Genomic DNA, 21,209 nt, shown 5'->3' with positions numbered 1-21,209 from the left:
TTTATGCTCAAAATACTGGATTGAATCCACTGACAGAGTAAAAAGAATATGAACATAAATAGAGGGTTTGATTAATAAAGGGGGAAAGTGGTAAGAATATAAATATCTCTATGTAAAGTATAACTTCAACAGATTGGGATCTACAAACTCACATGGCTTAGTCTCTTTCCTGTACTAATCAAATACCTTGAAAATTTGAGTCTGCATAATAAAGAGAAGGAATACATATTTTCTCTTGAATTTACTTCCTCCTATTCTAAGTCCTCTACCTGATGTTCAACTTTATCTTCTCCCAACACTCTGAAGACACACCCCTGCTTTTCCCAGTGTTTGAAGGGGGTTATTAGTCGTGAATATGACTTCTGCCATGAAATTTAAAAGAGACGGGAACCATGGCAGAGATCGGGATAATTACAGACATATGAAAAACAAATTGTGCAGAAACTTCCTTTCTCCGTGCTTAATCCTGAGGTTTAAAGAGAGTTCTCTCGGAGAGGGTGACTTCTGGAAGTTGGATTTTGGAGGCAGACACCCAGGAAGGTGGAGTTGCAGAAGCAACCCAGCCAGAGCGCTCGAGTATTCCCTGGCCACTCGTCTATAAGACTGAGAAGTACACCCCCCACGCCAGAGGGGGCGCCAGAGAGGCGAGGCTTCCGGCAGCGTCTCTCGGGGTTCTTCCCTCCGCGAGGGCGTGATTTCCTTCTCCACAGTTCGAGACCGGGAGGCGTGAGGAGCGCTGTCGCGGCCGCCGGCTCAACAGGACCAGGAGACAAGCCCCAGTCTGTGTCGTTCCAGGTGAGGAGGTTGAGAAAGGCATCTCAGAGTCGATTTCCCTGCTCTTGAACCCGTGCCTTTGGTCTCGGTCTCTGTCCTTGAGACTTGGCTTCGCACCAACCGCCCCCTTGTTCACCTAAAGCCCCACGTCGTCGAAGCCAAGGACCCTCTCCCCGCCCGGCCCGTGGGCCCCTAGTTGCCAGAGGTGGTCCATCTCAGAATAAAGCTCTTCACCTCCATCCGGACAGCTTTCCGCCCTCTCCCCGCCACCTCCTCCCCGCCGGCCGGCTCGTGCCCCCCCCCCCCCCTTCTCGGCTTTTCTACCGGTCGCCGCCATTTCGAAAGACCACGAGCCTGGCCGTGGCCGTGGCGGTGGCGGTGGGGCAGGCCTTTATTCGCATCACTGGGAGGCAGAGGCAGGGGCATTTAATCCTGCCACTTGGGGGCAGAGGCAGGGGGATTTAATCTCAGCACTGGAGGGCAGAGGCAGGAAATTTACTCCCAGCAATGGGAATTAGAGGCCAGGGAATTTAATCCGAGCACTGGGAGGGAAAGGCAGGAGAATTTAGTCCAAGCACTGGGAGGCAGAGTCAGGGGGATTTAATCCCAGCACTGGGAAGAAGAGGGAGGGGGATTAAAACCATCACTTGGGGGCAGAAACACAGGGATTTAATCCCATCACTTGGGAGGCAGAGCCAGGGTGATTTGATCCCATCATTGGGGGCAGAGGCAGGGGGATTTAATCCCAGCATATGGAAGCAGACAAGAGAATTTAATCCCACCACTTCAAGGAGAGGCAAGGGGATTTAATACAAGCACTTGGGAGGCAGAAGGTAGATTAAATCCAGTCACTTGGGGACAGAGGCAGGGGGATTTAATCCTAACACTGGAATGCAGAGGCAAGGAAATTTAATCCTAGCTCTGGAAGGGAGATGAAGGGGGATTTAATTCCAGCACTGGGACAGAGAGGCAGGGGGATTTAATCTCATCACTTGGAGGCTGAGGCAGGGGTATTTAATCCCAATACTGGGAGGAAAAGACAGGGGGATTTAGTCCTAGCACTTGGGAGGCAGAAGCAAGGGGATTTAATCCTAGGACTTGGGAGGCAAAGACAGGGAAATTTAATTCCAGCGCTGTGATGGAGATGAAGGGGGATTTATTTCCACCTCTGAGAGGCTCATGCAGGAGGATTTAATACCATCACTCAGGGACAAAGGCAGGGAGATTTAACCCCATCCCTTGGGGCCAGAGCCAGGGGCATTTAGTCCTAGCACTGTGGAGACAGAGTCAAGGGAATTTAATCCCAGCACTGGGAGGGAGAAGAAGGGGCATTAAATTCTAGGTAGGCTGATGCAGGGGAATTTAATCCCAGCACTGAGAGGGAGAGCCAGAGGTAAAATATTACAACACTCAGAGGCAGAGGCAGGAGGATTTAATCTCAGCACAGGGAGGAAGAGGCAGGGGGTTTTAATTCCAACAGGTGGGAGGCTGATGCAGGTGGATTTAATCCCATCACTTGAGGACAGAATCAGGGAGATTTAATCCCATTACTTGGGGATGGAGGGAGGGTAATTTAATTCCATCACTTGGGGACAGAAGCAGGGGGACTTAATGCCAGCAAAGGGAGGCAGATCAAGGGAAATAATCCCAGTACTGGGAGGCAGAGGAAGGGGCATTTAATTCTGCCACCTGGGGAGGCTAATGCAGTGGGATTTAATCTGAGCACTGGGAGGGAAGCACAGAGGGATTTAATCCCAAGGCTGGTAGGCAGAGGCAGGGAGATTTAATGCCAGCACTGGGAGGCAGAAGCTCGGGGATTTAATTCGTGCAGAGGCAGAGGACAGAGGATTTATTTTCAGCACTTGGGAGGCTGATGCCAGTGATATAATCCCTGTACTGGGAGGTAGAGGCAGGGGAATTAAATCCTATCACTTTGGGGTAGAGGCAGGAGGATTTAATCTTAGCACAGGGAGGCAGAGGCAGGTGGATTTATTCCCAGCACTGTGAGGCAGAGGCAGGGTCTTTTAATTCCTACAGTCCTAGCCTGGTGCAAGGGTATTTAATCCCAGCACTAGGGGAAGAGTCAGGGGTCTTTAATCCCAGCACTGAGAGGCAGAGGCATTGTGGTTTAATCCTGTCACTCCAGGGCAGAAGCAGGGGATTTAATCCCAGTACTGGGTGGCAGATGCAGGGGGAATTAATTCTAGTATTTTCCAGTCAGAGGCTGGGGGTTTGAGTCCCAGCACTTGGAGGCAGACCCAGGGAAATTTAATTTCAGCACTTGGGAGGCTGATGCAGGGTATTTTAGTCCCAGCACTGGGAGGCAGAGGCAGGGAAATTTAATTCCACCACTTGGAAAAAGAAGCAGGTGGATTTAATTCCAACCACTGGAGAGGCTGATGCAGTGGGATTTAATTTCAGCACTGGGAGGCAGATGCCATGGAATTTAGTAAATGCACTGGGAGGGAGAAGAAGGGGCATTAAATTCAAGCATTCGGTATCAGTAGGCTGATGCAGGTGGATTTAATCCCAGCACTGGGAGTTAGAGCCAAGGGAATTTAACCTGAGCACTGGGAGGGAGAGGAAGCAGGATTTAATTCCAGCATTTGGGAGACTAATGCAGTGGGATTTAATCCATCAGTTGTGGGCAGAGTCAGGGGTCTTTAACCCCAGCACTGAGAGGGAGAGGCATTGTTTTTTAATCCTGTCACTCCGGGCAGATGCAGGGGATTTCATCCCATTCCTGGGTGGCAGATGTAGAGGGAAGTAATCCTAGCTCTTTGGAGGCAAAGGCAGGGGATATTTTTCCCAGCACTGGGAGGCAGACACAGGGAAATTTAATTTCGGCACTTAGAAGCAGAGCTGGAGGATTTAATTTCAGCACTTGGGCAGCTGATTCAGGGGGATTTATTCCTATCAATTGGGGGCAGAGGCAGGGGAAATTAATCCCAGCACTGTGGGACAGAGGCAGGCAGATTTAATCCTAGCACCTGGGAGGTAGATGCAGGGGGACTTAATACTAGCATTCGGGAGGCATAGTCAGGATATTTTAGTCCCAACACTAGGAGGCAGAGGCAGGGAAATTTAATTCAAGCACTTGGAAGAAGCAGGTGATTTAATTCCAACACTTGGGAGGCTGATGCAGGGGGATTTAATCCGAGCACTGGGAGGCAGAGGCATAGGGATTTAATCCCAGCACTCGGAGGCAGAGGCAAGAAAATCATTCCCAGCACTGGCAGTTAGAGGCAAGGGAATTTAATCTGAGCAACTGGGAAGGAGAGGAATGGGGATTTAATTCTAGCCCTTGGGAGACTAATTCAGGGGGATTTAATCCTGTCCCTTAGGGGCAGAGACTTGGGGATTTAATCTCATCACTTGGAGGCAGGCGCAGTGCGTTTTATTCCCAGTACTGGGAGGAAGACCAGGGAAATTTAATTCCAGTATGTGGAAGCAGAAGCCAAAGTATTTAATTCCAGCACTTGGGAGGTAGAGGCAGGCAGTTTTAATGCCAGGATTTGTGGCAGAGGCAGTTGGATTAAATCCAGTCACTTGGGGCAGATGCAGGGGGATTTAAGCAAATCATGGGGAGGCACAGGCAAGGGAATTAAATCCCATTGCTGTGGTGGAGATGAAGGGGGATTTAATTCCACCTCTGAGAGGCTGATGCAGGAGGATTTAATCCCATCACTTGCAGACAGATAGAGGGAGTTTTAATCCTATCACTCAGGGACAAAGGCATGAAGATTTATTCCCATCACTTGGGGACAGAGCCGGGGCATCTAGTCCTAGCACTGGGAGGCAGTGACAAGGGAATTTAATGCCAGGACTGGGAGGGAGAAGAAGGGGCATTAAATTCTAGCACTCAGTTTCAGTAGGCTGATGCAGGGGGATTTAATCCCAGCACTGAGAGGGAGAGCCAGAGGTAAATAATCACAAGACTCAGAGGCAGAGGCAGGAGGATTTAATCTCAGCACTGGGAGGAAGAGGCAGGGGGTTTTAATTCCAACAGGTGGGAGGCTGATGCAGGGGGATTTAATCCCATCACTTGGGGGCAGATGCAGGGAGATTTAATCCCTTCACTCAGGGACAAAGGCAGGAGGATTTTATCCCATCCCTTGGAGACAGAAGCAGGGTGACTTAATGCCAGCACTGGGAGGCAGATCAAGAGAAATAATCCTAGTACTGGGTGGCAGAGGAAGGGGCATTTAATTCTGCCACCTGGGGAGGCTAATGCAGTGGGATTTAATCCGAGCACTGGGAGGGAGGCACAGAGGGATTTAATCCCTTGGCTGGTAGGCAGAGGCAGGGAGATTTAATGCCAGCACTGGGAGGCAGAAGATCGGGGATTTAATTCCAGCAGTCAGAGGCAGAGGACAGAGGATTTATTTTCAGCACTTGGGAGGCTGATGCCCAGTGATATAATCCCAGCACTGGGAGGCAGAGGCAGGGGAATTAAATCCTATCACTTTGGGGCAGAGGCAGTGGGATTTATTCCCAACACTGGGAGGCAGAATCAGGGGTCTTTAACCCCAGCACTGAGAAGCAGCATCATTGTGGTTTAATCCTGTCATTCCAGGGCAGAGGCAGGGGGATTTAATCCCAGTACTGGGTAGCAGATGCAGAAGGCATTAATCCTAGCAATTGGGAGGCAGGGGCAGGTGATTTTAGTCCCAGCACTGGGAGGCAGAGGCATGGGGTTTAATACCAGTACCGGAGGAAGAACCAAGGAGATTTAATCTTAGCAATTGGGAGGAGGAGACAGGGAAATTTAATTCCAGTATGTGGAAGCAGTAGCCAGAGGATTTAATTCCAGCACTTGGGAGGTAGAGGCAGGCAGATTTAATGCCAGCATTTGAGGCAGAGGCAGTTGGATTAAATCCAGTCACTTGGGGCAGAGGCAGGGGGATTTAAGCAAAGCATGGGGAGGCACAGGCAAGGGAATTAAATCCCATTGCTGTGGTGGAGATGAAGGGGGATTTAATTCCTCCTCTGAGAGGCTGATGCAGGAGGATTTAATCCCATCACTCGGGTACAGAGCCACGGTATTTAGTCCCAGCACTGGGGGGCAGAGTCAAGGGAATTTAACCCCAGCACTGGGAGGGAGAAGAAGGGGCATTAAATTCTAGCACTCGGTTTCAGTAGGCTGATTCAGGGGGATTTAATCCCAGCACTGAGAGGGAGAGCCAGAGGTAAATAATCACAGCACTTAGAGGCAGAGGCAGGTGGATTTAATCTCAGCACTGGGAAGAAGAGGTATGGGATTTTAATTCCAACACTGCTGAGGCTGATGCTGGGGGATTTAATCCCATCACTTGGGGCATAAGCAGGGAGATTTAATCCCATCACTCAAGGAGAGAGGCAGGGGGATTTAATCCCATACCTTAGGGACCGAGGCAACGGGATTTAATCCCAGCACTGGGAGGCAGAGGAAGGGGCATTTAATTCTGTCACCTGGGGAGGCTAATGCAGTGGAATTTAATCCCAACACTGGGATGGAGGCACAGAGGGATTTAATCCCATGGCTGGTCGGCAGAGGCAGGGAGATTTAATGCCAGCACTGGGAGGCAGAGGCAGGGAAATTAAATCCTATCACATTGGGGCAGAGGCAGGGGGATTTAATCCCAGCACTAGGAGGCAGAGGCAGGGGGATTTCATCTCAGCACTGGGAAGGAGAGGCAGGTGGTTTTAATTCCAACAGTCAGAGCCTGGTATAGGGGTATTTAATCCCAGCACTTTGGAGAAGATTCAGGGGTCTTTAATCTGAGCACTGAGAGGCAGATGCATTGTGGTTTAATCCTTTCATTCGGGGCAGAAGCAGGGGATTTAATCCTAGCACTGTTTGGCAGATCAGGGGGGGAATTAATCCTAGTACTTTCGAGACAGAGGCAGGGGGTTTTATTCACAGCAGTGGGAGGCAGCCCAGTGAAATTTAATTCCAGCACTGGAGGCAGAGCCGGTGGATTTAATTTCAGCCCTTGGGAGGCTGATGCAGGGGGATTTAATCCCAGCACTGAGAGTTAGAGGTAAGGGGATTTAATCCCAGCGCTGGGAGTGAGAAGAAGGACATTTAATTCCAGCACTCGGGAGACTAATGCAGCTGGATTTATTCCCATTAGTTGGGAGCAGAGGCAGGGGGATTTAGTCCCAGAACTCCCAGTCAGATTTAGGCAGATCTTCATGAGTACAAGGCCATTCTGGTCTACAGAACATCTTCCAGGACAGGCTCCAAAGCTACACAGAGAAATCCTTATTGAAACAACCTGGAAAAAAAACAAAAAACAAAAAACAAACAAACAAACAAAAACAACACCCAAATCATTGTTCTTGGTCTCTAAACTAACCAAAGTGGTTAACACCATTCTCACCCTACTGGAAACCCTTTATTTCAGTCTTGTCCCATCTCAAAAAATAGCCAAGTCCTACAAAGCATGTCCTGAGTGGCATTCTCTCCTAACCATAAAGAAGCATCCCACTCCCGTAGGAAACTGTTCCCCTTTTAACAGCTTTGGTCCAACTCAGAGGAGCACCTCCATCTCAAATAATAGAGCTTGTTTTCTATTTTAGCCATTGCAGAAGACATCTACCTTTACCTCAATAACCACCATTTTTATGTTGATATTTTTAAAATAATTTTATTTATTGCGATTTAACTATCATGGATTCCATCTTTTCCACATTTCCTTTTCCTCTTTCCAAACCATGTACCTACCTTGCTCACCTTTAAATTCCTAGTCTCTTTTTCTTTAATTGTTGGTGGTGGTTGTGGTGGTGGAGTAGGTGGCAGTGTTGGTGGTGGTGGTGGTTGTTGTGGTAGTGTGTGTGTGTATGTGTGTAGTGTTACATGCATACATGTTTTCATGGTGACTGGAGTCCAAACAAGACAGGGACAGGGAGGACAGCAATCAGCATGTTCATGTGGTGGGAGGCAAGCTCATGAGGTAAGGCAGTCTTTAAGAGAGCCAGCTCCAAGACTACATCCAGGTTATACAAAAAAAAAAAAATCCATGAATTTGGTGAGGGCTTAGGAAAAATTCTTATCCACTTGAGGGTTAGACTTTATCTGAGGGGCAAAATAAGGAAACATATATGCTTTCTGATGGTAACTTATTCTTTTACTTTGTCTTAAAAAATCTCTTTTTCTGAAAATCTGTCTCCCAGTTGTATAGCTTGATCTGCTTAAGAGGCCCCCTAGCAATAGGGTCAGAATCCATCCCTGGTGCATGAGCTGGCTTTCTGGAGCCCACTACCTATGGTGGGACACCTGGCACAGCCTTGAGTCGGGGGAAGGGGGCTTAGACATGCCTCAACTTAATATACCTTCCCAGAGGAGGCCTTACCTTCTTGTAGGAGTGATTGGGGTTGTGTTGGGAGGGGGTCGCAGGAGGGGTGGGAGGAGGGAAGAGGGGGATCTTTGATTGCTATATAAAATAAATAAAAATATTTCTTAATAAAAACCAAACATAAAAGGAAAATCTGACTCCATATAGTTATATCTCTCTTCTCTCTCTCTCTCTCTCTCTCTCTCTCTCTCTATATATATATATATATATATATATATATATATATATATATATATATATATATTTCTCTTTTTGAAAGTCTCTCTTGTTCTCACTCTCCTGCCTAGTTTCATTCTCTTTCCTCAGCTCCCTCTGCATACCCACATACATGTTCACACATTGCCTCATTCCTCTTTCTTCCTCTCATGGCCAAATTCTGCAAAATTATATGTTACATTTTCAGGGTCTGACCCATTCTCATAACACATAAGTCACATAGTTTTTCTCAGGCTAGGAAGGTTGCACTGACTGGCTAGTGGGTAACACTTGGCCAAGCATGTAGCCTGAATGGTTAGTGTTCCCAGACATAGAATGAGATTGAAATTCAGGACTTAACAATAACAGTAGTTGGCTAAACCTTGAATGGTTGGATGTTGATTCAGTTCTGATCTTGATTTAGCAATTAAAACAAATGGAATTTATGTCTGTGTGCTATCTGCAAGGGCAGTTAGTCTGTTTTGAATTTGTCCTGAAATCTAAACTTAGCTGTCTTTTGTGAATGAGAAAATTATTACTTTCCTGTCTCAGTTATGAAAAATATTCCAGTACTGTTCTTATTGATCAGAATTACACAGTGTAGCAGGAATCTTAAAAGTTCTTATTAATAAAATCAAACCTGAGGCGAGTTATTGGGGTCCATGCTGGTAGATCAGAGAGACAGAACAAGCCACAGCTATCTCACCTTGCCGGATCCTCAGCTGGTCTTGTCTCCTCAGACTGGAGGCCTCTGAGTCCTCATCCGGAATGGGTCTCAGCTGAATTACTGCTCAAAAGCCTGAAGCTTAACCAGGCCAAATGCTTAACCAGCCAAATGCTTCTAGTTTCTGGTCCTCACGCCTTATATATCTTTCTGCTTTCTACCACCACTCCCTGGGATTAAAGGCTGGCTTTCTGGGACTAAAGGTGTGTGTCACCATGCTTGGCTATTTCCAATGTGGCCTTGAACTCACAGAGATCCAGAGGGATTTCTATCTCTGGAATGCTAGGATTAAAGGTGTGAGTGCCACCATTTTCTAGCCTTTGTATTTAGTGGCTGTCTGTTCTCTGACCCCAGATAAATTTATTAGAGTACACAATATTTTGGGGAACACAATACCACCACAACACAGATTAAACAGACTTTCTGACCATGCATAGCTATATGTGCCCAAAGATAGAATTTATTTTTTACGAGATAAACACATAAGCAGTGGGGAAAATACCCATAACTGTTATTAGGGAAGAAATGAAGTGGCACATGAGAAAAATTACAGACAGAAACAACCAGGCTTTTACAACCAGGCTTTTACAGTCAATGAATCCACAGCATTGAAAGATGGGGCTCCTCATCAGGTGGGGCTGGTGAGTGGACCTGTTAAATACTTGTTGTCATCTGCTTTATACTCCCATGGCCTTCTGCAAGGGGGCTTCAACCCTAGACAAGAACTATAGTCTGTGACCACCATTTTAATCTGTTTCTGTGCAGTGTAAATCATAGCTGTCCCTCCTGTGCCACACAAACCCTGGTTCTCAGTCTCTATTACTTTCAGAGAAGGACTCACATCACACCTGAGGAAGATGGTTCTTGTTTGCAGTAGGGGAACACCCCAGAGGAAAAAGATACCCCTAACAATTTAGAGAAGCCCAGGGAAGAATGGGACAATTGAAATACACACTCATGTATGCATTTATGGCTTCAAAAAATGGCACAGTCAATAAAAATGTGGGCCACATTTTAGTAGAGGAAAGAAGCCCATGCTGACAATAGAAAATGCAGAAAAACACAGGTGGAGATACTCACAAAGGCCAAGCATGGGTGTCCCACAGACATATGCCCTCTGTTCCTACAGAATTAGAAAACTGAGGCTATCGACATGAGGGGAAAAGATCCTCATATTGGCCAAAGAAGCAACACCATGTTTTGTAAGAAATTAAGAATGTGTTCTAAGGGAACTCCCCATCCCAATACACTCAGGAGATTCACAGCCTGCCCCTATCATCAATCCTTTGAGGTATATGCAGGGCTATTGTATTAACTACTATCAGAAGAGTCTTAAGAGTAATGAGATTCTTAGGGTGAATGGAGGGTCCTTTAGCCAGATAAGTGCTCTGAGTATGGTCAGAAAACAGATAAGGACTCCATGGGAGGAATCAGAGTACTTCTCCCCTGCTAAGAGCCTAGATTTTCTGTGCAGTAGTAATGGGTCAGGCCCCCATTTACTCCCATGCTATGAGGCTGTAGCTGAAATAGTGGTAAGGATTTTGGTCAGAGGACATGGCCTAACTATTTCTACAAGGAAGTTTAAGTCATGTCTGAGGAAAACACACACAAAAGAGTACATCACAGGGAGACATTTGGCAAGTGGTAGAGGAGAGAGGTTCAGGATTTCCAAGAACTTGCTTGAAGATTCTCACTGGAAACTGAAAAGGCCCCAACAACTCTAAGAAGCTAGAAGGCATGAGTGCCAGCCTGCTGTATTCAGCCAAGCCCAGCAGAGGCAGGAATGATAGGCTGTAAGCCTAGACTTAATCTCCTTCTTCCTTAGGGAACAGGCAGTTGAGAACAGAAGGCCAGTAGGTTCCTAAAATCGGTGCTCTCATGGAAACATACAGAGGTTATGTTAGATAAATAAACAAAGGGTGGATTCCCCTGGATAAAAGAGCTCACATAATTTCATTCTCCCCTTGACAGGTGTCTGCATCACCAGCATCCTGCCCACACATCTTGCTGTTGTCCCTAGCTGAAGAGTCATCATGCCTCGTGGTCATAAGAATAAGCGCCATGCCCGGAAGAAACGCCACCAGGCCCGAGGTGAGGCTCAGGCTTGTGGAGGTGTTCAGGAAACAGTAGAGGAACCACAAGAGGCAGCAGAAAAGTCCTCTGCTGCTTCCCAGACCCAGCCTGAGGCTGAGTCTTCCAGCACTCCCGAGGCTCCTCAGAAAGCAACACCATCTGCCTCAAGCACTCTGAGTATTTCTTCCTCTGAATCACGTGAGAATTCCTGTGGGGAAAGTGAAGAATTCCAGGAAAAGGAATCCCCCGTTGAGGACCAGCCCTGCACCATCCGTCCTCACCAAGATATGGTAGCAAGAAAGGTAATAGTGCTCTTACAGCACCTGCTCCACAACTTTAATTTGAGGCAGCTTACTACTAAGGAAGGCATGCTGAAGGTTATCACCAAGAAGTATGAAGACGACTTCCCTGAGATCTTCAGGAAAGCCTCTCAGAAGCTCGAAGATGCCTTTGCAGTGGAAGTGAGAGAAGTCAACTCCAGTGAGCCCTCATACAACCTCATCAGCAAGCTGAAGCTCCCCAACAATGGAGGATTCGTGCTGGCAAAGGCTTTCCCAAGACTGCTTTTGTGATGTGTGTCTTAGGTATTATCCTCATTAGGGGCAATTGTGCCAGTGAAGAAGACATCTGGAAAGTCCTGAAGAAGAAGCGAATCTATCCAGGAAAGAAGCACCGCATCTTTGGTGAGCCCCGGAAGCTCCTGACCCACTATTTGGTGAAGCTGCAGTACCTGGAGTACAGGCAGGTGGCCGGCAGTGTTCCTCCACGCTATGAGTTCCTGTGGGGTCCCCAAGCCTATGCTGAAACGAGCAAGATGAAAGTCCTGGAATATTTGGCCAAGATAAACCAAACAACACCTAGTGCCATCTCTGCCATTTACGAAGAGGCTTTGAAAAATGACCAAGGACAAACAGAAGCCAGAGATGAAGATGACTCTGATGCCACTGACCAAACTAGTGAAGATCCCTCAGTAAAATTACCAGAAAATTCCACTGTCCCGTTGACCCTTAAGGTTTTCCTGTCATTGAGATAAGGACATAAAGCATGAAAAAAAAAGGTTTTCTTGAAAATATGAAATAATCTTAGAGTTAGTAGGTCAGTACACTGGGAATAGCAGGGGATTAGAACACAGTTAAGTCTAGTTTCCTTTAATTGCATTCATTATGTGGTTTGGTAAAGTTAAATGCAATAAATGTAATTAAATATTTCCCCTGGTTTGTAAAACAAAAGTCAATAAAAGTCAAATGTTTATGAATTAGACTTTGTGTTTATTTACTGATATTGTACAAATCTATATCAAATATATTCTCTTTAGAAGTCCATGTGAAAGTATTAGAACGGTAATATAATATCACAGCTTCCAATTTTAGAAATTTTGAGCCAGTATCTGCAGTTTTACCAGTAAGTTTGGATTTCCTCTTTTTGACTTAAGGTAATGTAAAAAGGAATAAAGACAATGGTGTTTTCTTATGAGAGCAATCTTGTTGAAATTGATTGAGCAAGGCATGTGGAAAAGTCAAATTCCCTAAACTTGGAAAACAGATGCAATTTTCATTCATTGATCATGAAATTGTTGGGCTAACTGGACTTTAAAAGTAATGAATAAATGCCATCTCCTTAGATGGTATGCTTTACAGTTTATGGGGGAAATTCCTGTAAGTCTATGATAGGAACACAGAGAAAATACACACTGGAGGTTGGGGTCGGATGGAGGTGTGTATCACCTTAATTGTGGTTTAATTTTTATAGTTTTGGATGCTGAAAATTGAAAGATGAAGATTACAGCTGACCCGGTTCTAAATAATGCTATTCTTATTTAAAACTTTGAGAGAGGAAAAGAACAGGGGATAAGGGATGGACAAAGGTAAAGGAAAGGCAAAGTGAAGACAGGGAAAGGTATAAGTGATTGGGTTGGTGGGCAAATGTAACAAAAATCTCCATTTGGGCAGGAAGGAAAGGTGTCCTAGATTCTCTTTCCAGTGCAGGTAAGTCAGACTGAAAATCAGGTGATTGGTGCACATTCTGTCAACATTTTGAGAGATCCCTCAAGTAAGATGAGATCCATAGAAACCTCTACATCATCACCATTTGACTAGCACTGAAAAGTAGATCCTAACTGATGAGAAGAGCATTTCATGTTAAGTTATCTTAATTTTCATTTCACAAACATTTATCAAGGGCTACATTTTGTTAAGGCAATAATGACTAAAATGAGACAGCTGGACAGAAGGACATCATGGGGGCAGTGGAATTTGACCTTATAACAAATTCTAAGACCTTGAATTTTAGTCATCTGGGACAGCCCCCCACACACACTCAAATTAGAGCTGTCATGTTGAAATGTAAAATAGTGGTACTCATCACTTTTGCCCTATGTACTATAATTTTTATGAGACTATTCTATATGCTTTAATACTTTCAAGATATGAGAACAAGATGTACGACAAGTGGATGTATCACCTGTGATCAATATAATAACAGTAACTTTTCAAAGACTGAGCATTTTTTTCCAGCTGTGTACTCCCACCAGATAGAGCCCACACAAGACTCACTTGGTTGATGATGAGCTTGTGGTTTTCATTTTTAAGGCTGGTAGATAGAATAGTAAGACTAAATCCTGATACACATTTGTCTGGTGCACTTTTCCTCTCCTACTTGAAGATGCTCTGCCTCCAATTCGGTATTTTTTCTCACTATTCTAAACTGGCTCTCAGACAAAAAAAATACTAGTATGCAAAGTAGTGAAAACAAGTCTATAAAAGGTAAGTTAATAGATTAAAAAATCTTTAGATAGTGGCCCTAGGCTTTTGTTTCCTGAAAGGCAACACAATACAGGAGCTAATATTCCTGGTACGATACACCTGTAGGTCTTTGCAAAGTACAGCACCCTTCCCCAGGATCTTCTCAGTATGCACTTCTTCCACCTCTGGAACCTGACCTGATGAGTAGTTCTTGACTGCATCCATGTTCATTGCTAATATATTCATAATAGCAAGACATTAGACAGTCTAGATAGCCACCAAATTGAAATAATAATAATAAAAATGTGGCACAGTTACACAATGGAAAAATGAAATTATGAAATTTTCAGAGAAATGAGTGGAACTAGAATCAATCATCCAGAGTAAGGTAGCCCAGATCACAAAAGACAAATATAGCATGCTTTCTCTAATATGTAAATGTTAGCTTTTAAGCTTTCAATATGTGTGCTTCAATCCAAATAACTACAAAGGGTAGGTACATGGTAAATGATGGGGCGGGGGGGGGGGTGTGCAGAGGGGAGGGAATTTTCCAAGTTAGAGAAAATATAATATAGTATTATAAAGATTTAAAGTGGAAACTAGAATAGAAGGATTCTATTCTAGTGGGAAAGTATGGTAAAGAAGGGACCATTGGAGAGCAATCTAATACAAAGGTCTTTTGAAAAACCATATGGGAACCTACTGCAATAGATATTTCCTAATATATACATATGTGATAGGAATTTAAGTGAAGTTTTCATACACTATGTCCCAACTAGACATTTTATGCCACCAAGTAAAACATCCAGTACCAGAAATGGAATACATTCTGTTGAATTGCTGGCCAGAGTAGTCACAGGTCCTCTCAAACATCATACGATATTGCCAAAATATCTGGTGGTGTGAGGCCACTTACTTATATAACATTGGACATGGAGAAGTCAAAATGGTGCCCAAATATAAGCTTCACCCCTACTGAGTAGCATTCATGATTCTGGAAGGTATTCTGTACACTACCAGAGGAGAAAAGCAATCATCAATATCGCCCAGCTACCAAACTCTGACCTACAACCTTGACCTGCCTGCAAGATACACAGGTTAGCCCTAAATGGGATGTCTCAATCAAATTCCTTCCCTCAGGGCTTAGAGAACCCTGTGGAAGAGGATGCAGGAAAGGGGTAAAAGCCACAGGGGATAGAGAGCACCAAGAAAACAAAGCCCTCTAAATCAACATGAGCAAAGCTCATAACAACCCACATAAACTGAGGCAGCATTCGCAAAGACTTGCACAGGTCTGCATCAGGTCCTCTGTGGATATTATAGGCATTCAGTTTATTTTTATATGGGATTACTAAATGTGCTAATGAGTGGGTCTCTGATTCTTGTGCCTTCTCTTGGGCTCTTTTTCTTGTTTATTAGTTTTAATTGCGATGTGTCAGTTTTTGTTTTATCATTATATTACATTCTATTATATTATCACTTAGAAGCCTACCTGTTTTGTAATGGGACAGAAAGGGAGTGGGTCCAGATAGGAGAGGAGGTGGGGAGGAACTAGGAGGAACAGAAAGAGGAGGAACTCTAACCAGGATATATTATGTGAGAAATTTTAATAAAAGGAAAGAAAAAGTGAAGAAATAATAAGAAAAAACAAAATTAAAAAGCTTTAAAATAAAATAATCATATAACAATTAATATTTATTACATAATATTTCTTAATCCACATTCTATTTACTTATATAATATAGTATATACATACATATATATATATATATACACATTATAAATATTCCAATATAATTTGAAGTTACAGTTTAGCAGATGTACTCCACAGATGAAAAATACCTGAAAATTTCTCAAGTTCACTAGCATGCAGTTAACAAACCTGGACTCAATTTCTAGTCTGGGTTTAGCATAGCTTTTGTGAGTTCTCACTCCACACAGGGTTGTATAAGTGTAAGTTCTTACTCCACATAGGATTGTATATTTGAATTTTGGGATTGTTTATGAGTTGAAACAAGCTTAAGAAGTACTTGTCTGTGGTATACAATCTTCCAGTGCTCCCAGCCCAAGGTGGACTTTATATTTTATAATTCAACTTTCTTCTCATCACTCCTAATACTACAAGATAAATGAGAACCCATATTCCATTTTTTTTGGAAACACAAATCCAGAATAATAATAATTCTGAGTAAATGTATAATGTTTGTGAATAAAATAGCATTCATTTGCAAAGCTATCATCTACATATACAAGGCCAGATAACATGAAACTATCAATAGCTCTCAAAGTCATTTTGTTCTGCCTTTTCTCTAGAAAGGAAATTGATACATTATAAAATTTCATCTAGTAAGGGAAGCAAATGAAAGGTTTTGTTTTGTTTTGTTTTGTTTTGTTTTCTCTGACAGTACAAATGTCCTAAGCCTGAATTACAGTACAATTTTTTCCATTGAGTTTGGAACCAGTAGCCACTATGGGAATAGAAAGAAACAGAGTGCTAGGGAGGTCCCCAGGAATCCACAATGATGACTCCACCATAGACTACTGGAAATGGTTGAGAGGGTGCCTGAGCTGACCTACTCTGGTGATCAGATGGCTGAATACCCTAACTGTTATGATAGAACCCTCATCCAGTGACTGATGGAAGCAGATGCAGAGATCCACAGCCGGGTCCCAGGTGGAGCTCCAGGAGTACAATCAACGAGAGAGGAGGGATTATATGAGCAAGAGATATCAAGACCATGATTGGAAAAAGTACAGAGACAACTAGCCAAACTAGTGGAAACACATGAACTGTGGACCAATAGCTGAGGAGCCCCCATTGTACTGGACTAGGCCCTCTGGATAAGTGAGACAGTTGTTTACCTTGAACTGTTTAGGGGAGCCCCAGGCAGTGGGACCGGGACTTGTTTCTAGTGCATGAGCTGGCTTTTTGGAGCCTAGGGCCTATGGTGGGACACTGCACAGCCTTGGAGCAGGGAGGAGGGGTTTGTACCTACCTCAGTTGAATGTACCAGGCTGGGCTGACTCCCCATGGGAGACCTTGCCTTGAAGGAGGTGGGAATGGGGGGTGGGTTGGAAGGGAAGTCTGAGGAGTGGGAGGAGGAGTGGGACAGGATAATCTTGTGGTTGATATGTAAAATGAATACAAAATCTCTTAATAAAAAACAATTACAATAGTGAACCAGATCAATTGTTTGTAGAAGGGGTGTGAAATTTCCTATCATATTTTTAGTTAAAGGGAAAGGAAGCATGATGATGAAGATCCCATAAGTGTGGCTCTATAAGTAAATGTCCCTGAAAATAGGATCCAGTGAAAGAGCAATTGACATCTACTGCCAGACCCAGAGTCTTCCTAAAAGACCTACAAAAGAAGGTTGCCATTAATTTTTCAACACTTTCAGGGACATAATAGCTAAATAGTAAATCTTAACATGTCCTATTGAATTTCATATTAGATCATCAAATGCTGATATGTGGAGACATTCCCACAAAGAAGCTAAATAAATATTGCAGAAAAGGGTGCCATATGAGTAGCACCTATTTTCTCCCTTGTTTCTTTTGTATGAGGCTAGCAATCTCATCTCAGTAGAAGTACAAATCCCACCTTGTAATGGAAGGACTGAAAGAGCCACCAACACCAAAAGATAGTCTCATAGAATTCTGACCCTGCTGTCATTCCTTAGAAAACCCAAATGCTCATGGCTAGATGTGGTTCCTGATATTTCTAAATCTGAGATTCCAGAAAGATGATGACCTCGGTCTAAGAGTGGCCTTAGGGTGATATACAATGTTCAGGTATGATTAGCAGAAAATATGAGGGCCTATAGTGAAAATAAACAGTCCACTCAGACAAAATGGAGTATGCAGTACCTAAAAGCTTCAGTCAAACTGGGAAAAGCTCTCAGTAAGAAGTGTACCTTCCTCTTTATGAGCAGGTGAGGGCCTTTTGATAATTAGAGCAGACACACTGAAAGTAGAAAACTAGCTCCTAACAGGAGTCAAGTAAATGACCATGAGGATGACAGTGCATACCTAAAATAACTGCTGTCAGATAATGGTGTTAGCCACTGACAAACCAGGGAACATTGGCATAATGGGTTTTTCTCAACATTTTATGGCCTCTCAAAGAGGTCAAGTGTTTAGCCTAAGGGGACAGTATCATTTATTTTATTTAAATATGTGGTATTGTTAGATCCCAAAATATAGGGTCTCAAGTGGGCGCCCCAAGAACCCAGACTCTGGTCCAGTTGATGCAACAGCACGAGGCTTTTAGTGAAGCAACTGTACAGATGGGCTACTCTTGTCCTGAGAGAAAGAGTCACACCTTACTGCAGCCACATGGGGGCTTTTAAAGGAAAAACCCACAAAAGCCATAAGATTATAATTTTGTTTCACAAGATCATGGTCTGATCACAGAGTGGGTACAGTCATGTCCGCATGTACATTCTTCCTGAAACCTCAAGGAGGGTATCAGGGCGGGAGTGGAGTTTACACAAAGGTCACACATCTCTTAACAGAGATCTCTTTACATTGTAGCAGGGGTGGTTGAATAATGGCTGAGTCAGGTTGCCCTTGGAACTAGTTTTCTTTTTAGTTCCTTATTCTCCTGGGGCTTGGGGGGTGTAAGCCTGAAGGGTTAGGGTCTTTCATTATGTGTGAGTGCATATGTGCATTCATGCGTGTGTGTGTGTGTGGGGGGTTATATGTATTTGGGTGTTTGTACATGTGTATTTTGAGAGCCAAGGTTAACATCAAGAGACTTCTTCTATCAATTCCCACCTTATTCACTAAAGCCAGGTGTATTTTCTTTAATTTTGCCAAATACAAATACACTACATATTAAAACTGTAATTCCTACTTGATAACTGTTCTATTATATGTAATTTTACTATGTCAAAGTTAAAACCTTCCTTTTTGATTAGATAGAAAAGGGGAAGTGCTGTGGAATGTCGCTCTGTATGCTGTGAATGTGTATTGCTCTGATTGGTTGATAAAAAAAAAATGCTGATTGGCCAACAGCCAGGCAGGAAGTATAAGCAGGGAAAGCAGACAAGGAGAATTCTGGGAAGAGGAAGGCTGATTCAGGAATCGCCAGTCAGACATAGAGGAAGCAAGATGTCAAGGCAGAACTGAGAAAAGGTACCAAGCCACATGGATAAACATAGATAAAAATTATGGGTTAATTTAAATGCAAGAGCTAGTTAGTAATAAGCCTGAGCTAATGGCCAAGCCATTATAATTAATATAAGCCTCTGTGTGTTTACTTGGTGGACACAAGTGGGAGAGATTTGTCTGGACCACTGGCCAGCTGGAACACAGGAAAACTTTCAACTACATTTGGTGTCCAACTTTTGGGGCATGGATTTATGAAAAAGCCGCTTGCCTGTGACCTTGCATTCCCCAACTCAGGCCCAAGCTGCACTCAGTTGGTTGTGGTGGTACATGCCGGTAGGATTTGTTGAAGGAGGCAGGAGCAGGAGGGTCCCAAGTTCTAGGCTAGCCTGGGAGGCTTGCTGAGGAGAAGCTGCGGCCAGGGCCAGACTGGGCCACAAATGGTGGCGGCTGGACCATGGAGGCAGCAGCTGCTGCTCCATGTTGCTGGCTGTTTCTCATCATGTGGATGGCAGCATCAACACTGTTACCAGGGATGAAAGGTTTACCACTGTTTGTTCAGAGAACGATTGCCAGGACCATTGTGTTACAAGAAAGCACTGGCAAAGGTCAGTTTGGAGAAGTTTGGCAAGGCAAGTGGTGCGGAGAAGTTGCTGTGAAGATATTCTCTTTTAGGGAAGAATGTTTGTGGTTCTGAGAGGCAGGGACTTATCAGACTGTGATGTTATACCATTAAAACATCCTAGAAATTATAGCAGCAGACCACAAATACAATGGCACAGGAACTCAGCTGTGGCTGGTGTTGGATTACCATGAGCATGGATCCCTTTTGGATTAATTGAATAGATACAGTGTTACAGTGGAAGGAATGATCAAATTCCCTCTGTTCATGACAAGCGATCTTGCCCATTTTCACATGGAGATGGTTGGTACACAAGGAAAGCCAGCCATTGCTCACAGAGATTTAAAATCAAAGATTATCTTGGCGAAGAAGAATGGAACCTGTCGTACTGCAAATTTGGGACTGGCTGTGAGACATGATTCTGCACAGATACAATTGATATTGCTCCAAACCACAGAGGCAGCACACACACACACACACACACAAAATTTCTGCAGGGAACCATGGCCATGCCTAACAATGACTTTGAAATCTTAAAAAAGATGACAGGATCCCACAATGAAAATTCCACATGTACTATGATAAAGCCATTAACCTGATTAATACCACCCACGATGGGCTTTGTGTTACAAACTGCTCATGACAATTTCAAGATGGCTAGCTGAGATGATCCAGCCTGACAGACTACTCGAACAAGGACTTGAGATAAGCCTTCCACTTTTGCATTATGCAGAGACTGGACAACAAATGATACAGCTACCTCTTACAAGACTTGACATTTAACTCAAAATTTATCTTTTCAGGATACCCTAAAGATGCCTTCACCTCCAAACAGTAGGGAATAATTTTAAGAACATGATGCCAACATTCCCAAGAAATGGGGTGGGTATTTTTTGGTTGTTTAATGAGTTATGGACATTGTCATTGTTTACGATGGTTGGTTACAAGTTGTTAATTGTTAATGGTCAGAAAAAAAAGCTAAACAAATGAGATTAGACACAGGGTTCTTGTTTTAAAAAAAAGAAAAAAAGAGGATATAGAAAAGAGTAGATTATTGAATATTGAATCTACTCTGAAAAGAAAAAAAAGGTAAGATATAGAAAATATAAGATAAAAGGTAGATTTTTTAATCTACTCAGAAAAGAAAAAAAGAGAATATGGATATAAGATAAAAAGGTAGATTATTGAATCTACTTTTAAAAAGGAACTACCTGTTTCAAATAGGATCAGTAATGAAAATTTTTGTCTGAATTTGTCAAATGTTAATGGAATGGACATTGTTAATGTAATTCTTGACTGTAAATATTGTATATACTTATTGGATATAGTTTTTCTTGTATTAGTTATAAGCCATTTTTTAATTTTAGAAAAAAAGGAGTAAATGTGGTTGATATATTATGCACCCCAATGAACTTATCTGGGGGTCAGAGAACAGAACAGCCATAATATTAAACACAGACACCTTATCTGACCAAATTGTCCTGTCATAAAGATAATTATAGAGAAGAGACTCTAAGTTTTTAATTCAAATGTGGAACAAATATTTAACTATGGGACTTATTTTTCTAATCAGATTTACATAGTATGTGGAAGAAGTCATCCTTCTATCAATATATAGGAATAATTGT

General features: G+C 43.4%; 1 protein-coding gene across 1 annotated transcript; it reads left to right on the top strand.

Annotated features, from left to right (window-relative positions):
* Positions 1–671: 671 nt before the first annotated feature.
* LOC119086603 (melanoma-associated antigen B4-like) lies at positions 672–11,678 on the top strand. Its single transcript, XM_037198771.1, has 2 exons — positions 672–795; positions 11,005–11,678. Exon 2 carries the CDS (start codon positions 11,067–11,069, stop codon positions 11,676–11,678), a length of 612 nt encoding a protein of 203 aa, XP_037054666.1. The 5' UTR covers positions 672–795; positions 11,005–11,066.
* Positions 11,679–21,209: the final 9,531 nt, after the last annotated feature.

This window comes from Peromyscus leucopus, chromosome X (genome assembly GCF_004664715.2).
Source record: "Peromyscus leucopus breed LL Stock chromosome X, UCI_PerLeu_2.1, whole genome shotgun sequence".
In the NCBI taxonomy this organism is placed as follows: domain Eukaryota; kingdom Metazoa; phylum Chordata; class Mammalia; order Rodentia; family Cricetidae; genus Peromyscus; species Peromyscus leucopus.
Note: the sequence above shows the minus strand (reverse complement) of the source record. Positions and strands in the feature narration are given on the sequence as shown.

Excerpts from the sequence above, each read along its gene's own strand:
- LOC119086603 (XM_037198771.1), top strand. The coding sequence starts at position 11,067 with ATGCCTCGTGGTCATAAGAATAAGCGCCATGCCCGGAAGAAACGCCAC.